General features: G+C 37.4%; 1 protein-coding gene across 1 annotated transcript in view; it reads left to right on the forward strand.

The window, feature by feature from the left end:
- CWF19L2 (CWF19 like cell cycle control factor 2) overlaps positions 1–16,987 on the forward strand; it is a 140,308-nt gene that overhangs the window by 116,250 nt on the left and 7,071 nt on the right. The window contains exons 14-16 of the mRNA XM_042781669.1: positions 1,792–1,908; positions 8,407–8,562; positions 10,749–10,829. Of these exons, the coding sequence (XP_042637603.1) occupies positions 1,792–1,908; positions 8,407–8,562; positions 10,749–10,829 (354 nt within the window). The remainder of the gene's footprint in view (positions 1–1,791; positions 1,909–8,406; positions 8,563–10,748; positions 10,830–16,987) is intronic.

Raw genomic sequence — 16,987 nt, forward strand, 5'->3', positions numbered from 1 at the left:
AAATCTGCATCCTTTCCTTCAAGGCTCAAGGGTCCAAGATTATCTTCTGTGTCTGTGTTAATTGATTTCCCTTTTCTTTGTTGAAGAGGGTCTGTGCAATCCTTCTGCCTAGTCCGCCATCTTGCCCTGCCTCCGGTAGCTTAGTTTTTTATGTCAATATTTTATTTTTAAGTCTAATTAGATGCCTACATGCATCTAATTAAATCTTCCCATGACTTTTTTTTTTTTTAATTGTGGATATTTTCAAGAATTGTGATCTTACCGTAAATTTAGGTAAAAATCCACATTTACTCCTACTTTGTCTTCTCTTAGTAAACTTTCAAAAATTTTCCTTATTTTGTAAAATAAATAAATAAAAGTTATCTGCCATGCAAAATATTTCTAGCTAAAACCTAATAAGAAATAATAGACAATGAGATAGAACCGTTTTGCAGAATATTCTTTATGCTCCTCATGAAATCTTGTGTTCACTGTGTACATACTAATTGATCTTTTATAAAATAAATTTTAAAGACTGGTTGCATATGATGGAAAATAACATCAGCTTTTAGGTAATTCATGTATGTAAATGTTGTTGTTGTTATGTGCCATCAAGTCGGACCCCACTCATAGCAACCCCTCCTTGGGTTTGCGAGGCAGTATCACTACGGAAGTAGATTGCCCCATCTTCCTTCCGAGGAGTGGCTAATGGGTTTGAACCACCAGCCCTCTGGTTAGAAGTCAAGTGCCTTAGGCACTACGCTACCAGAGCTCCCATATATGTAAATAGATAGACCTTAACCAGATCAGTAAAGCAATCCGGAGTACATAGTCTGCCCCTCTTAGTTTATTCTCTTGCCTTAGCTAATGAGAGACTCAAACTGAAAACTCACTGTCATCGAATCGATTCTGACACATAGCATCCCCCATAGGGTTTCCAAGGCTGTAAATCTTCACAAAAGCATTCTGCCTTATCTTTCTTCCATGGAGCGGCTGATGGGTTCAAATCACCAGCCTTTTGGTTAGTAGCCAAATGTCTTAACCAATGTACCACAAGAAAAGGAGAGCCTAATTTATAGGAGCTCTGGTAGCGTAGTGCCTAAGACAACTTCAGTGCTAACCAGAAGGCTGGCGGTTCAAACCCACCAGCAACTCCTCAGAAGGAAGGTTGGGCAATCTACTTCCGTAGTGATACTGCCTCAGCAACCCAAGGAGGGGTCGCTATGAGTCAGGGCTGACTCGACAGCACATAACAACAACAATTTATAGACATCAATTAGACTACCATACTGGGCCATGTATCTTTTTATTCTTGAGAAAATTGTGATGTTGCAAGGGGCTCTACAGCCTATAGCTCCCTCAGATCAAGGGTAAAGTGTTGTTCATTCTGCCTTTAGGTAAAATTAACCTTTATCTAGGAGCTCTGGTAGTGTAGTGCCTAAGGTACTTGACTGCTAGCCAGAAGGCTGGTGGTTCAAACCCATCAGCCACTTCTTGGAAGGAAGATGGGGCAATCTACTTCCGTAGTGATACTGCCTCGGAAACAACAACCCAAGGGAGGGGTCACTATGAGCTGGTCAACGGCAAATAACAACAACAACCTTTATCTGATGTCTAAGTAAAAATTGAGACTTGTGATATAAATTTCTAGTTTATTGAAACCATTTTGATAACATCTTTGAAAATATTAAAATAAAAATACTGTATATAGCAAGTATACTTTATTAAATATTAGTCATTTTTCCCCATTAGAGGCTCTCTGTTACAACTGAGGAAAATAGCAATTACATTTTGGAATTTTTTTTTCTTTAGGTTTATTTATGTTTACCCAACTTCTGGTCTCTCACTGAAGGGCATTGCTTGATAGTCCCTTTACAGCACCATAAAGCAGCTAACTTACTGGATGAGGACATCTGGGAGGAAATTCAGGTCAGCTTGATAATGCTAATTACAGCAATTTGAAAATCATGAATGGTTTTTGCAAAGTATTGTTGTGTTGTTCCAGGAGGTTTTATCCTTCATCTAGTCATTTTACTTTCTGAACTTAAACACTTGTACATATTTGTACATAGTTGTACATATCTGTGGATCATGTTGCCACCATTCAACACCTTTCTTTGTCTTTTTTTATGTATTTAGTGTTGTGATAAAGTAATAATTATTTTACTTAAAAACTTAATCTAAGACTTGTAATGAGTGCTTATAAGTAGTTACGGTACTTAAGTTTGTGTGTTAACTTGGCTGGGCCTGGTTGAGTGGCTGGGCAGCTGGATGTAGTCTTCCCCATGATGAGACTGATAATCAGCTCCATGGTGGAATCTACTGTGAGCAGCTGAGTAGCTGCCTTAGGAATGTGGTCTGCTTCCCGTATATAAGCAGCAGCTTTGGGAATGGTCTCTAGCTTATAGCATGCTTGGGCCCTGCATGTAGCCGTGTTGCTGTTTAGCAGCCTGCATGCTCTGCCCACCTTGGGACCTTTAATGGAGTTGCATTAATGGCCTGCTGTGTGGTTTGGTGACATCGGGACTGTGCCTTTTTACTTGTCAGCCTTGGGCTTGTCAGTCTCAGCAGCTAGCAGCTGTATGAGTGAAGAAGTCCTCTAGCTCTAGTGAGCTGGGAGCAGGAGGCCAAGCTGAAGCCCAAGGTTGAGGGGCTTTCACCCAGCCCCCTGGCACTTTGAACTCAGACTTAAAGCCTCCAAACTGTAAGAGAATAAACTCCTGTTTCTTCAAGGATCCCATTTGTGGTATATTGTCAGAGCGGCACTAGGTAACCAGAAGAACAGATAATCATTCTTACTGCAAGTAAGCTAATAAATTCCAGCCAAAAGGAAAGAAATTTTCAGGTAATAAAATGAAATTTTTGGAGTTCACAGTTTATATTCAGTAGTTACCATATTTCCTTAGGACAGAATTAGCCTTCTGTGCTGCTGTGATTTTGTGGTGATTATTTCATGACCTCATAATGACCAAAGGAAAGAAGCAAAAATCCTTGTTTTTCTAATGAATAACAACTGGTTAGGGTTATAGGGACCCTTTGCTGGAAACGGTGAAAATTATAACACTTCAAAAAAGACTGTGTCTGTTGCAGACTGGGTTCCAGAGTAATGACTATAAAGTCAGCTGTAGCTCAGAGAAAAATGTAGTAAGAGGATAGTAACCTTGCAAGGTGGACACACATGAGGCTGGAGGCAACACCATGTGTGTCTCCTCGACCCTTACAAACTAGGGGTTTTTATAGTAGTTTTTAAGGCCATGGGATACGTGATTTCAAAAGACCTTGTACAGGCAGGTATTCATAAAATCCTAACCCTTTTGTGAAGGTCAGGAAGTAGAACAAGGTTGTGATAAATTCCTAACATAGACCTCAACTTCCTTCAGGCTAGGTGCATATGCAGTCTGCTGTTTGCTCTTGGTCTGAGTCTCGGTCTCGTCTTGGATTGGTCCATCTTAGTTCATCAAGTGGTAAAGGGAGGGAGCGGTGCACAGGCTCCAAAACTGGTTAACGCTGGCCACAGATAGTGACCTGGAAGACATCTCAAGAATGGCCTGTTATCAGGAAATGCTCTAAAGTAGTAAATTTATATTTGCATTATTTCTTTCACAGTGTTTCTTTCTTTTCTAAGGAAAGTGGTTGCTCTATCTTGTGGGCTTGTTCCTGTCTTGGTTTTATGATCTTAGGAATGTGGTTGCAGGGCTAGGATTCCTATGGCTATAAGTAGAATGTTTGATTTGAACAAGATTAATAAGGGATTTTAGGTTATGAAATTAGAACAAATATTCATCTCCCAGAAATTCTAATGTCTATACTATTCCATATTGTGCTGATAAAGATGTGAAAGGAAGAGCTATTTTAACTGCATTTCATGAACTTCAGTCTCTTACTCCCTATATTTTTTAGGGTTATGTTTTGAAAATTAAAGGGCAGATTATTTTAATGTATCCATGGTCAAGTAAGTATAGAAATGTGGCCAACGACTTAATGTGAAAAAAACCTTTTTTTTCTTGGTAAATGCCAGTTCCAGAAGTAATTTAAAGAGGAAACTGTAAATTTAGTTACCAGAATTAATTTAGAATTTTCCTGGAAGAACTTCTTAAAAAAATTTTACATGTACAACTCATTTAACAGTAAAATACAGTGTGAAAAAAATTTAAATAATTTTATAGGAATCCAGTGTGCACTTTTTATTCTATAACAAATTAAGCTACTTGATGGAAACATTAAGGTGAATAAAGTAGAAGTGTATTAAGTCCAACAAATATTGAATTTGTGAATGTCAGATAATCTTGTAGGTGTTGTGAAAAATGGAGAGATCAAATCATTAATTTGTTCAAAGGTGTGGTATATTCTAGTCCATGTTGCATTATAGTTTAATATATTTTGCAAGGCAGCTGCATTATGGAAAATTGGTAAGGAGGAAAAAGCATATTGTTTTATATAAATAATTTCATTATAGCTCTTTTTTTAAAAATTATTATTTTTTTATTGTGATTTGGGTGAAAATTTACAGAACAAATTCATTCTCCATACAGAAGTTTACATACACTTTGTCTCATAACATTGACTACAATTTACTACAGTGCAACAGCTCCCCTCCCACTTCCTCCCGATAGTTGCCTCTTCCCTAATTCCATCCCTCCATGCACTGCTGCCCCTTGAGCTGTCTTCCTGTGCATGCACAACCCATCTTTCTCCCATGATTGCTCTCTCCAAGGAGTGTATCTACCTCAGGTAAACGTTCAACTCATATGCCTGTCTTTTGTTTGGGTGGAAGCCACAGGTGTGGGTTCAATTCCAGACCTGAAGGACAGCTAGGGGCCATAGTCTTAGTGGTTCTACCAGGGTCTATCGGTCCAGCAAACCTGCTCCCCCCCCCCTTTTTTTTTTTCTCCAAATGATTTTGAGTTTTGTTCCACATTGTTCTCCCTCTCTATCCAGGATCTCCTACATAGATCCCCTTCCAAGTGGTTAACAGTAGTAGCTGGGCACCATCTAGTTCTTCTGGTCTCATAGTCGTATAGGCTGCAGATTGGATGGTGTACCAGTCACTAGGACTAATTGTTTCCATGAATTTTTGGTTTTCTTCATTCTTCTTTGCTGTCGACACAGAGAGACCCATCATTGCATCTAGATGGCAGCTTGCAAGCTTTTAAGATCCCAGTTGCTACTCGCCAAAGTAGGAGGTGGAACAATGTTTTGTGTAGTATGTTACGCCAATTGAGCTTGATGTCGCCTGCGACTATGGGCCTGAGCCCACAGGTTCAACTTCTTGGTCCCTCTGGGTAGCTGGCTGTGACCAAGCAGTGACTACAGCCTTGTCCCTTGTCAGCTCTATTATACACCTGGGAATTCAGATCATACACATGAACTTATAGGACCATTGTCTGCCAACCCTATACATGTTCTTGGGTACACTCCCCACTTCATAAACATACCTACTAGTTCAGCCTGTCCACCCATCTATCCACCTGTATACCCATGTTTACCTTCTCATGTGACATGTTTGAAATGACAGACATAAAGAAATAGAGGACAGATTAATCCATTGTCAAGAGTTCAAGATGAGATTGGAGAGGTAGGAAAGAGATGAGAGGGGGTAGGTTTGACTAAAAAGCATAGGAGGAATTCTTATGACTTGGGAACTGTTCTATATCTTTACTGTATTTTGATACAGTATTGTGTATTGTGTATTTTGATATTGTACTATAGTTTTATATGATATTCCCATTGGGGGAAACTAGGTAAATGGTACATAGGATCTCTGTGTATTATTTCTTATAACTACATGTGAATCTATAATTGTTGTTGTTGTTATATGCCCTCGAGTCGGACCCGACTCATAGTGACTCCTCCTTGGGTTTCCGAGGCAGTATCACTATGGAAGTAGATTGCCCAACAACTTTCCTTCCAAGAAGTGGCAGGCGGGTTTGAACCACCAGCCTTCTGGTTAGCAGTCTAATGCCTTAGGCACTACGTTACCAGATCTCCTATATTTATCTTAAAATAAAAAAAGTAATTAAAATGTTAAAAAGTTATAAATCAAACTGATATAATCAAAATAAAATATGTTTTGTCTTCCTACTTAGACAAATGGGAGCTCTGGTAGCATAGTGGCTAAGACACTTGCCTGCTAACCAGATGGCTGGCGGTTCAAACCCACCAGCCACTCCTCGGAAGGAAGGTTGGGCAATCCTACTTCCGTAGTGATACTGCCTCGGAAACCCAAGGAGGGGTCGCTATGAGTCGGGGCCAACTCGACGGCACATAACAACAACAACAACAACTTAGACAAATGCACCTTCAAAATGCCCTACAAAACCAAGTGTCAATTTAGAATTCTCAGACACCTTTGTGTTTCATACTAGAACATGGTAATGTGGGGAAACTTGGCCTCTGGCTCCCAGCCTGCAGTTACTTTCTCCTAAACTTTGGCTCCATCCTGCATCACAGGGGATGTTCTGTGAATACATATGAACATGCTGGACTACAAGTCCAAGCTCCAACCAATTATCTGCAACAAACAACTGTTTCTTTGGCATGTTGTTGTTGTTAGGTGCCAAGTCAGCTCTGACCTATAGAGACCATATATGCAACAGAACATAACACTGCCAGGTCCTGCACCATCCTCACAATCCATGCTATGCTTGAGCTCATCATTACAGCTGCTGTGTCAATCCATCTTGTTTAAGGTCTTCCCCTTTTTTGCTGACCCTCCACTTTACCCATTGTTTTGGTCATCTAGTGCTGCTATAACAGACATGCCACAGATGTATGGCTGTAGCAAACAGGTATTTATTCTGTTACTGTTTAGGAGGCTAGAAGTCCAAGTTCAAAATGTTAGCTCTAGGGGTTGAGTTAAGGTTCCTCAGTCTTGGAGTTCAGCTCTGCCTCTTGCTCCCGATCCACTGAAGCTGGGGGCTTCTCTCAACTCAGATGGATGCTGACTGCTGAGGCTGACAAACCTGAGGTCAACAAGTAAAATGGTATGGTCCCAAGATTACTAAGCAGCATGACAGGCCACTAGTTCAAGTCCAGAAACAGTCCCAAGATCGGCAGGACACTGAATGAAAACTCAGCTACATGCAGGGTTTGAGTGTGCCAAAAAGTTAAGAGACCTCTCTCAGAGCAGCTTCTTATATACTGGAAGTAGACCACATCCCTAAGACAGCTACTCAGCTGCTCATAGCATATTCAATGCAGTTGATTACCAGTCTCATCATTTGAGAATCACTACATTCAGCTGCCCAGCCACTCAAAACAGACCCAGCCAAGTTGACACATAACCTTAACTATTACACACAGCATGTTATCCTTCTTCAGGGTCTGGTCCCTCCTGATGACATGACCAAAGTAGATGAGACAAAGGTTGTCCATTCTTGCTTCTAAAGAGCATTCTGGCTGTACCTCTTCCAGGACAGATTTGTTCATTCTTCTGGTAGTTCCTGGTATTTTCAGTATTCTGTGCCAATACCAAAATTCAAAGGCATGACGTCACATTCATCATCAAAAAGAATATTTCAAGGTCAATCCTGAAGTACAATGCTGTCAGTGATAGGTAATGTCCATATGCTTACAAGGAAGATCAGTTAATACTACTGTTATTCAGATTTACACACCAAACACTAAAGCCAAGGATGAAATTGAAGATTTTTACTAACTTCTGCCGTCTGAAATTGACCAAACATGCAATCACTCTATTGATAATTACTGGTGATTGGAATGGAAAAGTTGGAAACAAAGAAGAATCATCAGTAGGGTGAAAATATGGCCTTGGTGATAGAAATGATGCCACAGATCATATGATAGAATTTTGCAAGACCAACAACTTATTCATTGCAAATACGGTTTTTCAACAACATAAATGACAACTATACATGTGGACCTTGCATACTTCATTGTAGTTCTTTACTCTGTCTTCTCAAGCCACTCTTTGAAATATTCTCTTCAGCTCTTCTATTTATCATTTCTTCCATTCACTTTATTACTCTACCTTCAAGAGCAAGTTTGTCTTCTGACATCCACTTTTGTCCTTTCCTTCCTTTTCTGACCTCTTGCTTTCTTCATGCATGATGTTCTTGATATCATCTCACAACTCATCTGATCTTTGGTCACTGATGTTCAGTGTGTCAAATCTATTATTTGGATGGTATCAAAATTCAGGTGGGTTATGATGAAGGTCGTATTTTGGCTCTCATGGATTTCTTTTAATTTTCTTTACTTTCAGCATGAATTTGCATATGAGCAACTGATGGTCAGTTCCATAGTCAGCTCCTGGTCAGCTCTTGGCCTAGTTCCGGCTGATGATATTGAGCTTCTCCATTATCTCTTTCCATAGATTCAGTTTGATTCCTGTGTATTATGTTTTTTATTGTCTTCATCTGTTGGATCTCCTCTGTTTTATTTACTTAGCTCTCATTCTTTCCTCAGATGTTCAGAAAATCATTGGTAAAGATGTTTGAAGATAAAGGGTTAGACTGCATATTTTTGGAAACTAATATGAATATGAAGAAACAGTATCATATGGTTTATGAATGCATTCCTCTTCCAAAGGAAGTGGGTGATATGGCTCCCATCTATTTTAAGGTATTTACTATCATCTTTACATGGGCACTTATTTTTTGCTGTAATTCTGTTTTATGAATACAGTTGTCTTTATTCATGTATCTTTTCTCCCATATATATATACTTATAAAAAATTTTGAATTTAATTTGAGCACAAAAAAATTCTGCAGTATCAGTTTCTGTAGAGATTTCATTTTGACCTTTTAAGATATATACGCAAATGATAAATTACAATTTCTATTTTATTTTCTCATGTGAAATCAGGGTTTTACCTTGAAGTACTTTCAAATCAAAATTGTGGTTATAACTGTAGAGAACTGATTATTGAAATATACTAGAGCCAAAGATAGTAACAAATACAGATAGTACAAATTACAATTGCTGGATAACTTTTAGTATAAATTTTAGTATGTAATACCTCATGATACTATTTGTAAAAATAAAACAAATTTCCAACCTTAGCATAAATTTTTGGACATGTAATAAATGACTAGTGTCCTTAATCAATTAAATGTCATTGTAGTTTTGAAGCAGCTTTCATTAAACAGTATTTATTGCTGAGCTGAATACACTATATAGGAATTTATAGACTATAAATAAATGTATAAATGTATAAATGTAGAACCATATATGAACTATTAACATATGCAAAGAAAAAGGAATGTGATATTTTATGAATGATGAATAAAGACTTTTGGAGATTAAATATTAAGACAGTACAGAATGATAAGATATATTATTGTGGACTATAAATTCTAATGAAAAGTGTTATAAAACCTGTTAAGATTAAGGAAATCTTCAAAACAAATTTGATTATTTGATTTGAAGAATTAGGCTATTAAAGTTAGGAGAATAAGCCAGATAATCTGAAAGATTCATTCTAGTAAGATGTTAGAGGAGAAGGAGATCACTATTCTTTTTTTGTGTTTTTTGTATTCCCTCAATAGTGTCTTAGGTGATTGTGACTAGAAGCTTTTGAGGTACAAGGAGTCACAATCAGCAGCCACTGTTGCTCATGCAAGGTGATAGAAATGTCATCTCTTAACACAATGGTGTGTCATTTTTCTCCTCCACACTAAATCTTTTATTTGATCACTAATGATGCCGTATTTATTTGATTTGGCTTCAATTTTATATTGAGTGCTCAACATTACAATGTCAAACTAAGCAACCCAGGCTGTTTAAATAGTGAACAGCAGTATATCTGATGTATTTAAATTATACTTATTTGAATGTTAATTTCATTTTTAAAATCTGTCTCATTAATAAAAGTATTATACAATAACAAGATTATTTTACACTCATCACCCTGTGTTTTCTTTCTGTTAAATTTTTACCATAAATAGTAGTCATATTGGTTAGTCTACAAAGTATTAGAGTACCATTTTCATGTGCTTTTTTCCTTGTATTTTCACTTCTGTGTATACAGTACTTTACTGCTAACCAGGAAGTTGGTGGTTCAAACCCACCAGCTGCTCTGTAGAAGGAAGATGAGGCAGTCTATGTCTGTAAAGATTTACCAACTTGGAAACCCAACAGGGCCCGCTATGAGTTGGAATTGATTCAGTGGCAGTGGTTTCTTTTTCTGGGGGGTGGTGGTGGTTTATATGGGCCAAAACCACAAACCAAACACCAAACTCAATGCTGTTGAGTTGGATCCAACTCATGGCAACCCCACCTTGGGTTTCTGAGACAGTATTATTATGGATGTAGATTGCCCGACCTTCCTTCTGAGGAGTGGCTGGTGGGTTTGAACCACCAGCCTTCCGGTTAGCAGTCAAATGCCTTAGGCACTATGAGTTGGAAATGAATTGATGGCAGTGACTTTTGTGAGTTTCTTTCTTTTTTTTTTTTTGGTATATGGGCAGTAACAGTTTAAGTCCTTGATTACCAGAAAGCATATAAATTACTCTTGATGTGTGGAAAAAGAGCACTAAAACTAAATGATTTTGAGTAGATTGCTATGAATATAGGAGGGAATGGTTTTTGCATGTGGAGTTGAACTGCAGTTAGTACAAGTTAAGAGAGTGAAAGAATATTTTTTATAAACATAGAATTGTAAAAAGCCAAGAAGTTTCAATTTCAAGTATTGATCTATCATGTATAATATACTGTGTAATTAATTCACCGTGTGACTTTATTTTTAAATTGTCTCTTTGTATTTGCTGATATGTTATATTTTCATTTAACAAATGGCTATTTCTTAGAAAGCCATAGTGGAATCTGATGAGGAGTGGTCCATGAACAAGAAGTTGATTGATCTCTCTTCAAAAGATATCAGAAAATCTGTAAGTATCAATTTTCTTCTAATATGAGAAAATAGTGTTCTGAATCTTAATTTCCATATCTCAGTTGAGAAAGAAACCATTTGGTTGAGTGACCAATGGCAAAGAAACTGATTCCACAATTCAAGTAGAAATTATTTTCATCCTTCTTGGTCTGGAAAATGCTTATTTGCAGAGGCTTTTTGTTTACTCAAATGACTATTTCCTCCTGACCTTACAGCCCTCTGTCATGTATTATTGGCTATAATGACCATTATAATCTGCCATGAATCTCATGGGTTTTTGAGACCCTCTGGGAAAAGTAAAAGGGGCTTTCATGTTACTGGAATAATAGAGGAAATTTTTCCTAGAGGATTCATCCTGAATTTGGAACTTATTTTCTTTTCCTTGTACACAGTTTTTCTGTTATGTTCCTATAAAACATCAGTATCTGTTTATTTTTTAAGTAGTTGAATTAAATTATGGGTTCATTATTCTTTTGGAGACTTGTCTAACCATATTCATAATTTAATTTTAATTTTCAGATTAGCTTTTGGTTGTAAGTTATACATAAGTTAAGTACTTCTATAATGACCTCTTTCTTTTCTAGAAATATGAATGAAAAGGAATGGAGACTTAATTGATGTTTGAAATTATTTTTTCTTATTCAATAAGCAATTTATTTTACAAATATGTATCAAGAGTCTGCTATTTGTAGATGCTTTTTATGCATAGTGAATAAACCAGAGAAGATCCTGCTTTTATAGCATTGACATTCTAGTGCAGGGGTTGGCCAAATCTATAGGCCAAATCTACCTGCTGCCTATTCGTGTAAACAAAGTTTTATTGCAACTACAGCCTTGCCCATTTGTTTATGTATTGTCTATGACTGCTTTCATGCTACATGGGTAGAGCTGAGTAGTCTCAACTGAGATGGTATGGTTTGGAAAGCCTGAAGTAGTTTGCTGTCTGTACCTTTACAGAAAACGTTTTCTTACCCTTGTTATTGTAGAAGAATTCTGATGGTACAGTAGTTAAGCACTCAACTGTGAGCAGAAAGAACAGTGGTTCAAACCCACCATCCGTCCCCTGGGAGAAAGATTAGGCAGTCTCCTTCCGTAAGATTTACAGCCTTAGAAACCCTAGGGGCCAGTTCTGCTGTGTCGTATTGAGTTGCTGTGAGTCAGCATCAACTCAATAGCAGAATGTCACTAATTTATTTCTTCCCCATTACTTCTTTTGTATGGCCGGTCTCTCAATACATATGCCTGATAGGATTCTTTATTAAACTTATTATATCCTAGTCAGCATATTAAAATTTCATTGCCTTATTGAAGATACACAGTTTTGATTCAGAGGTAAAGCATTGTCTACAGTGTTTTTTGTCTTTCTGTGCTGATGAATTGGCCCAGACAATATATTAAAACACAAAACAAAACCCTAAATGTCCTATATGTTTTTCTCCCCTATGGCATATAACAACAATGAACCCATAGATGGCATCATAATTTATACTTACACACTCTTTTTTTTAAAGTGCATTTTATTGAAATATATGTACAGTGAAATACACAAAACTGAAGTAACATGGGTCAATGCATTTTTTTTTTTCAGTGTTCCCTCCCCTCCCATCCCTGGCAACCAGCAAAGTTTCCTTTCATATATAAACCTTACTTGACTTTTTACAATAATGAACTAATACTACATTTGTCCTGTGATTGACTTATTTCCCTCAGCATAATGTCCTACAAGTTCATCCCTGTTCTGCGGTGTTTTGCAGACTCTAAATTATTCTTTAATGCTGCATAGCATTCCATTGTGTGTGTACCGTAGTTTGGTCATCCACTCTTCCACTGATAGGCGTGGGTTGCTTCCATCTTTTTGCTTTTGTAAATAGTGCTGTGATGAACATGGATGTGCATATATCTGTTCCTGTCCTGGCTCTCACCTCTCTAGGATATATACCTAGTAATGGGATTGCTAGGTCAAATGGTATCTCCAATTCCAGTTATCTAAGGAATCACCAGACTGTTTTCCACAGTGGTTGTATCACTTCACAGTCCTGTATGATAGTCCCAATCTCTCCACATCCCTGCCAGCATTTGTTATTTTCTATCTCATTGAACCTTGCCCTCAGTGCTGGGGCCAGATGGTATCTCGTTGTTTTGATTTGCATCTCTCTGATCATGAGGATCTCTTCATGTGTTTGCTGGCCACCTGAATATCTTCCTTAGTGAAGTGTCTATTCAAGTCTTCTGCCCATTTTTCAATTGGATTGTTAATTCCTTTGGTGTTGAGGTGTTGGAGTTTTCTATAAAACTTAGAGATAAGTCCCTTGCCAGATATGTAATTATCTAAAAGTATGAATTTGTTCCTGTCATTTTATTATGTGCTTTTTTGTAGTATTGATTTCTTTGTTCCATATAATTTACTTTGCTGAGCTCGTTTTGTTTACGAATCATGTTATCACTTCCTTTGTTGCTATTGTTTTAGTATTTACTAAATATTTGTGCTGGTCCTCTTTTTGATTTTGATGTGAAGGTTTATCATTTTTCTTTGAGGTTACCCTGTGATTTATAGTTTTCTTCCCAAGTTTAGAACAGTCCATTCTATCTTGTAGTTGTCTTGACTTCCCTACCATCTAAAAGTTCTGTAACGACACAGTTTTTTCCCTCTTTTTGGTTTGTTGTTGTTGTTGTTATTTGCCGTCGAGTCGGCCCGACTCATAGTGACCCCTCCTTGGGTTTCCGAGGCAGTATCACTACGGAAGTAGGATTGCCCAACCTTGCTTCCGAGGAGTGGCTGGTGAGTTTGAACCGCCAGCCTTCTGGTTAGCAGTCAAGTGCCTTAGGCACTATGCTACCAGAGCTCATTTTTTGGTTTGTAGTTGTCCTTATTTGTCAATTAATGTCTCTGGTTCCCTGTTTACAATCCCATAGGCTTATTTACTTTGGATATTTCCATAGCTGGGTTGGTTTCTGGGTTATATCATCATGTGTGTTAATGGTCAGTTGTTGTTTGCTGTTGTTGCTTCTCTGTCCAAAGGATTCCCTGTACCTTCTCTGGTAAGGTTAATCTGGTTTTAACAAATTCCCTTAATTTTTCCTTATCTGGAAATGTCCTAATTTCACCATGATATTTGAGGGACAGTTTTTCTGGATACATAATTCTTGGTTGGAAATTTTAATCTTTCAGGGTTTATATATACCATCCCATTGCCTTCTCACCTGCATGGTTTCTGCTGAGAAATCCGAGCTTATTCTTATTGGTTGCTCTTTGTAGGTAACTTTTGTTTTTCCCATGCTACTTTCAGGATTCTTTGTCTTTAGGTTTGGTAAGTTTGGTGATGATATATCTTGGTGATTTTTTTGGGGGGGGTCTATCCTGTTTGGGGTTCATTGGACTTCTTGAATGCATATATTCTCATCTTTCATCATATCAGGAAAATTCTCTTCCAACAAATCTTCAACAATTTTCTCTATGGTTTTATTTGTCTCTTCTTATTCTGGAATTACAATACATGTGGCTTATTCCTTTTGATGGTATCCCACATGAACTTTAGAGTTTCTTCATTTTGTTTTGATCTTTTTTTCTGATTGATCACTTTCCGAGGAAGTATTGAGGTATTTGCTTTCAATCTCACTAATTCTGTCTTCCATTGATTCAGTTCTACTCCTTTGCCCATTCAATGTGTTAATCTATTTCTGAAAATTTTGTATTAATCTTCTGGATTTCTGTGTGTAGATTTTGTATCATTTCTAATTTTTCATTTATTTTGTCATTTTGTCCTTGTATTGACTTTTGAAATTATTTTAGGGTTTTCTCAATTTTGTCAGTGTTTTCCTTGATCTGTCTCTCAATTCGTTGAAGGTACCTAAATATAATTCTTTTGAATTCCTTATCAGGGAGTTCCGATGCTGCATCTTCCTCAGGGATGTGTTTTGAATCTGTATTCTGGCCCTTTGTTTCTCCTGCTTCATCTTGCTTCTTTGTGTAGACTGTGATGCTCTGTTGTCTCTGAGGCATTGTGATGTTTTGGAGTTTATATTTAATTGATGATTGTATGTTGGATAACTTTCGCACAATTTTCATTTTCTTTGTTTTGTTTGTATGTTATCTGTGTAAACAGTGTACTGTGCTATGCTCCTCTATTTGCTAGTTCACAGTGCTTACATACTCACCACCTATCTTCTTTCCTGTTGTCAGCCTCCCATATGTCCCACCATCTTTGGCAAACAGAGCCTAGTCTTAGGTTCTTGGAATTTGAATGAGAACACTGTCACTTTAAAATAAAAAATGGCCACCATTTGTAAAGATTCAAAATTGCTGCACCCTTGGTCACTTTAAATATCCAAAATGGCCACCTCTTATAAGCATTCAAAATGGCTATACCTTCAGTCACTTTAAATATCCAAAATGACCACTGCTTGTAAACAGAATGGCTGCACCCTCCAGATAGCCGAAAGTCCCCAGCTCAATTGTCTCCCTCCTTGCTGTTTCCCTTCCTAGTCATAGGCCACCAGTGCAGTTGTCCCTGCAGCCCTTGGTGACCAGGGCTGATCTTTAGGTCAATTCTCAGGTCCCAACACCACCTGGATATATTCAGGCTGTTGGTGCCATCAGAGTAGCTGACAGTCCACTTGTCTAATTGTCTCTGCACTCACTATTTTCATTCAGGTTTTTCTACTAGTTGGTGCTTAATCCACTTCTGTATCCTTCCTTTCAAAGCTCAGGGCTCCAGGATTATCTTCTGTATCTCTGTCAATTGGTTTCTCTTTTCTTTGTTGAAGAGGGTCTATGGAACTTGTCTGCCTATTCTGCCATTTTACTTACATACTCTTTTGTGCCTGACTTTTTCAGTTTTCATATCATAATAATTTCCCATGCCATGAAATATTTTTTTCAGAACATGACTTTAATGGATAATAAAGTTCAAAATAAGTCAAATGCCTTAGGTACTATGTCACTAGAGCTCCTGAAAATTTATAAAGAAATAAGATTATTACCCATATGCAGTACTGTACATGTATTATTCTTACCAGTGAACCATGTAGTACCTGAGTTCTTAATAATATTGAAAATTAACCAGTATGGAAAATAAGAGCCTTGTAAGAATGGTGGCTGTACCAAAGATAGTCTTTAGTTATAAGTCTTGTTCCTGAGGCCATTTGAGAGTCACCGTAGAGGGGGAATGAGTGAGATGACATGTTGAGGTCCCTTTTAGCTCTATGATTCTATAATTATGTGAATGGAATTGTGAAGAGAATTTGAGTATAAGAATAATTCCAAAGGAGGTCACTTTTTAGGTTAACAAGCTTTCTAGTGTCTTTTTAAAATGTTAAATGTGTTTCAGAGTGAGAAATGAAACACTCTTGACTTTTTGTTAGTATTTTTACTTCTGTAAGAATCTTACAGTTTTTTTAAAGCTCTATGTCCTTGCTAGTTTCATAAGGTATTTTACCTACTTAACTGGAGGCAGGTTGATGCTTTTTTTAATTGAGCAGATTCTTGGCTAATAATAGAGTTTCATATATTTGTAATTCATTCCTATTCTTTGTTGAATTTATATTTTTATTTGCTGTGTGAATATAAACTTGCCTTCTTTTGCTCATTTGGTTTACTTTTTCTAGATCTTTTGAATTTTCTGTAGCATAGTGTAAGGAGCTCTGGTGGCATAGTGCCTAAGTGATTTGACTGCTAACCAGAAGGTTGGTGGTTCAAACCCAACAGCCACTCCACAGAAGGAAGACTGGGCAATGTACTTCTGTAAAGATTTACTGCTTTGGGTGCCCAAAGGGGAATGCTATGAGTCAGAGTCGACTGGATGGTAGTTTGGTTTTCTTTGTTTGTTTGGAGTGTGAAGTCCATGGAAAAAGATAAGGAAACAGATCTGAATATTCATTGGAGAAGAGTTGTAAAAGAGTAAACAACTTGTTAGGAAAAGCAGTCATTTTCCACAAGGCTATTCCATTAAGATTTCATGAGCGTTCTTCCTGAACTTACAAAATGTTTTTTAAATTTTGTGGTAACTGTAAATAAATCAACTCAGTGACAGCAGGTTTGCTTTTTATAATAGCATTTGTAAAAGCACTTAGGGACTGATTTTTATTTTTAAAGGAAAAGTCCTTCTCAAGGAAAATTTTGGCTTACCTAGAGACCTTCTGTTATGGATTGACTTGTGT

This window comes from Orycteropus afer, unplaced genomic scaffold (genome assembly GCF_000298275.1).
Source record: "Orycteropus afer afer isolate SDZICR_OR568_19922 unplaced genomic scaffold, OryAfe1.0 scaffold00147, whole genome shotgun sequence".
Lineage (NCBI taxonomy): Eukaryota > Metazoa > Chordata > Mammalia > Tubulidentata > Orycteropodidae > Orycteropus > Orycteropus afer.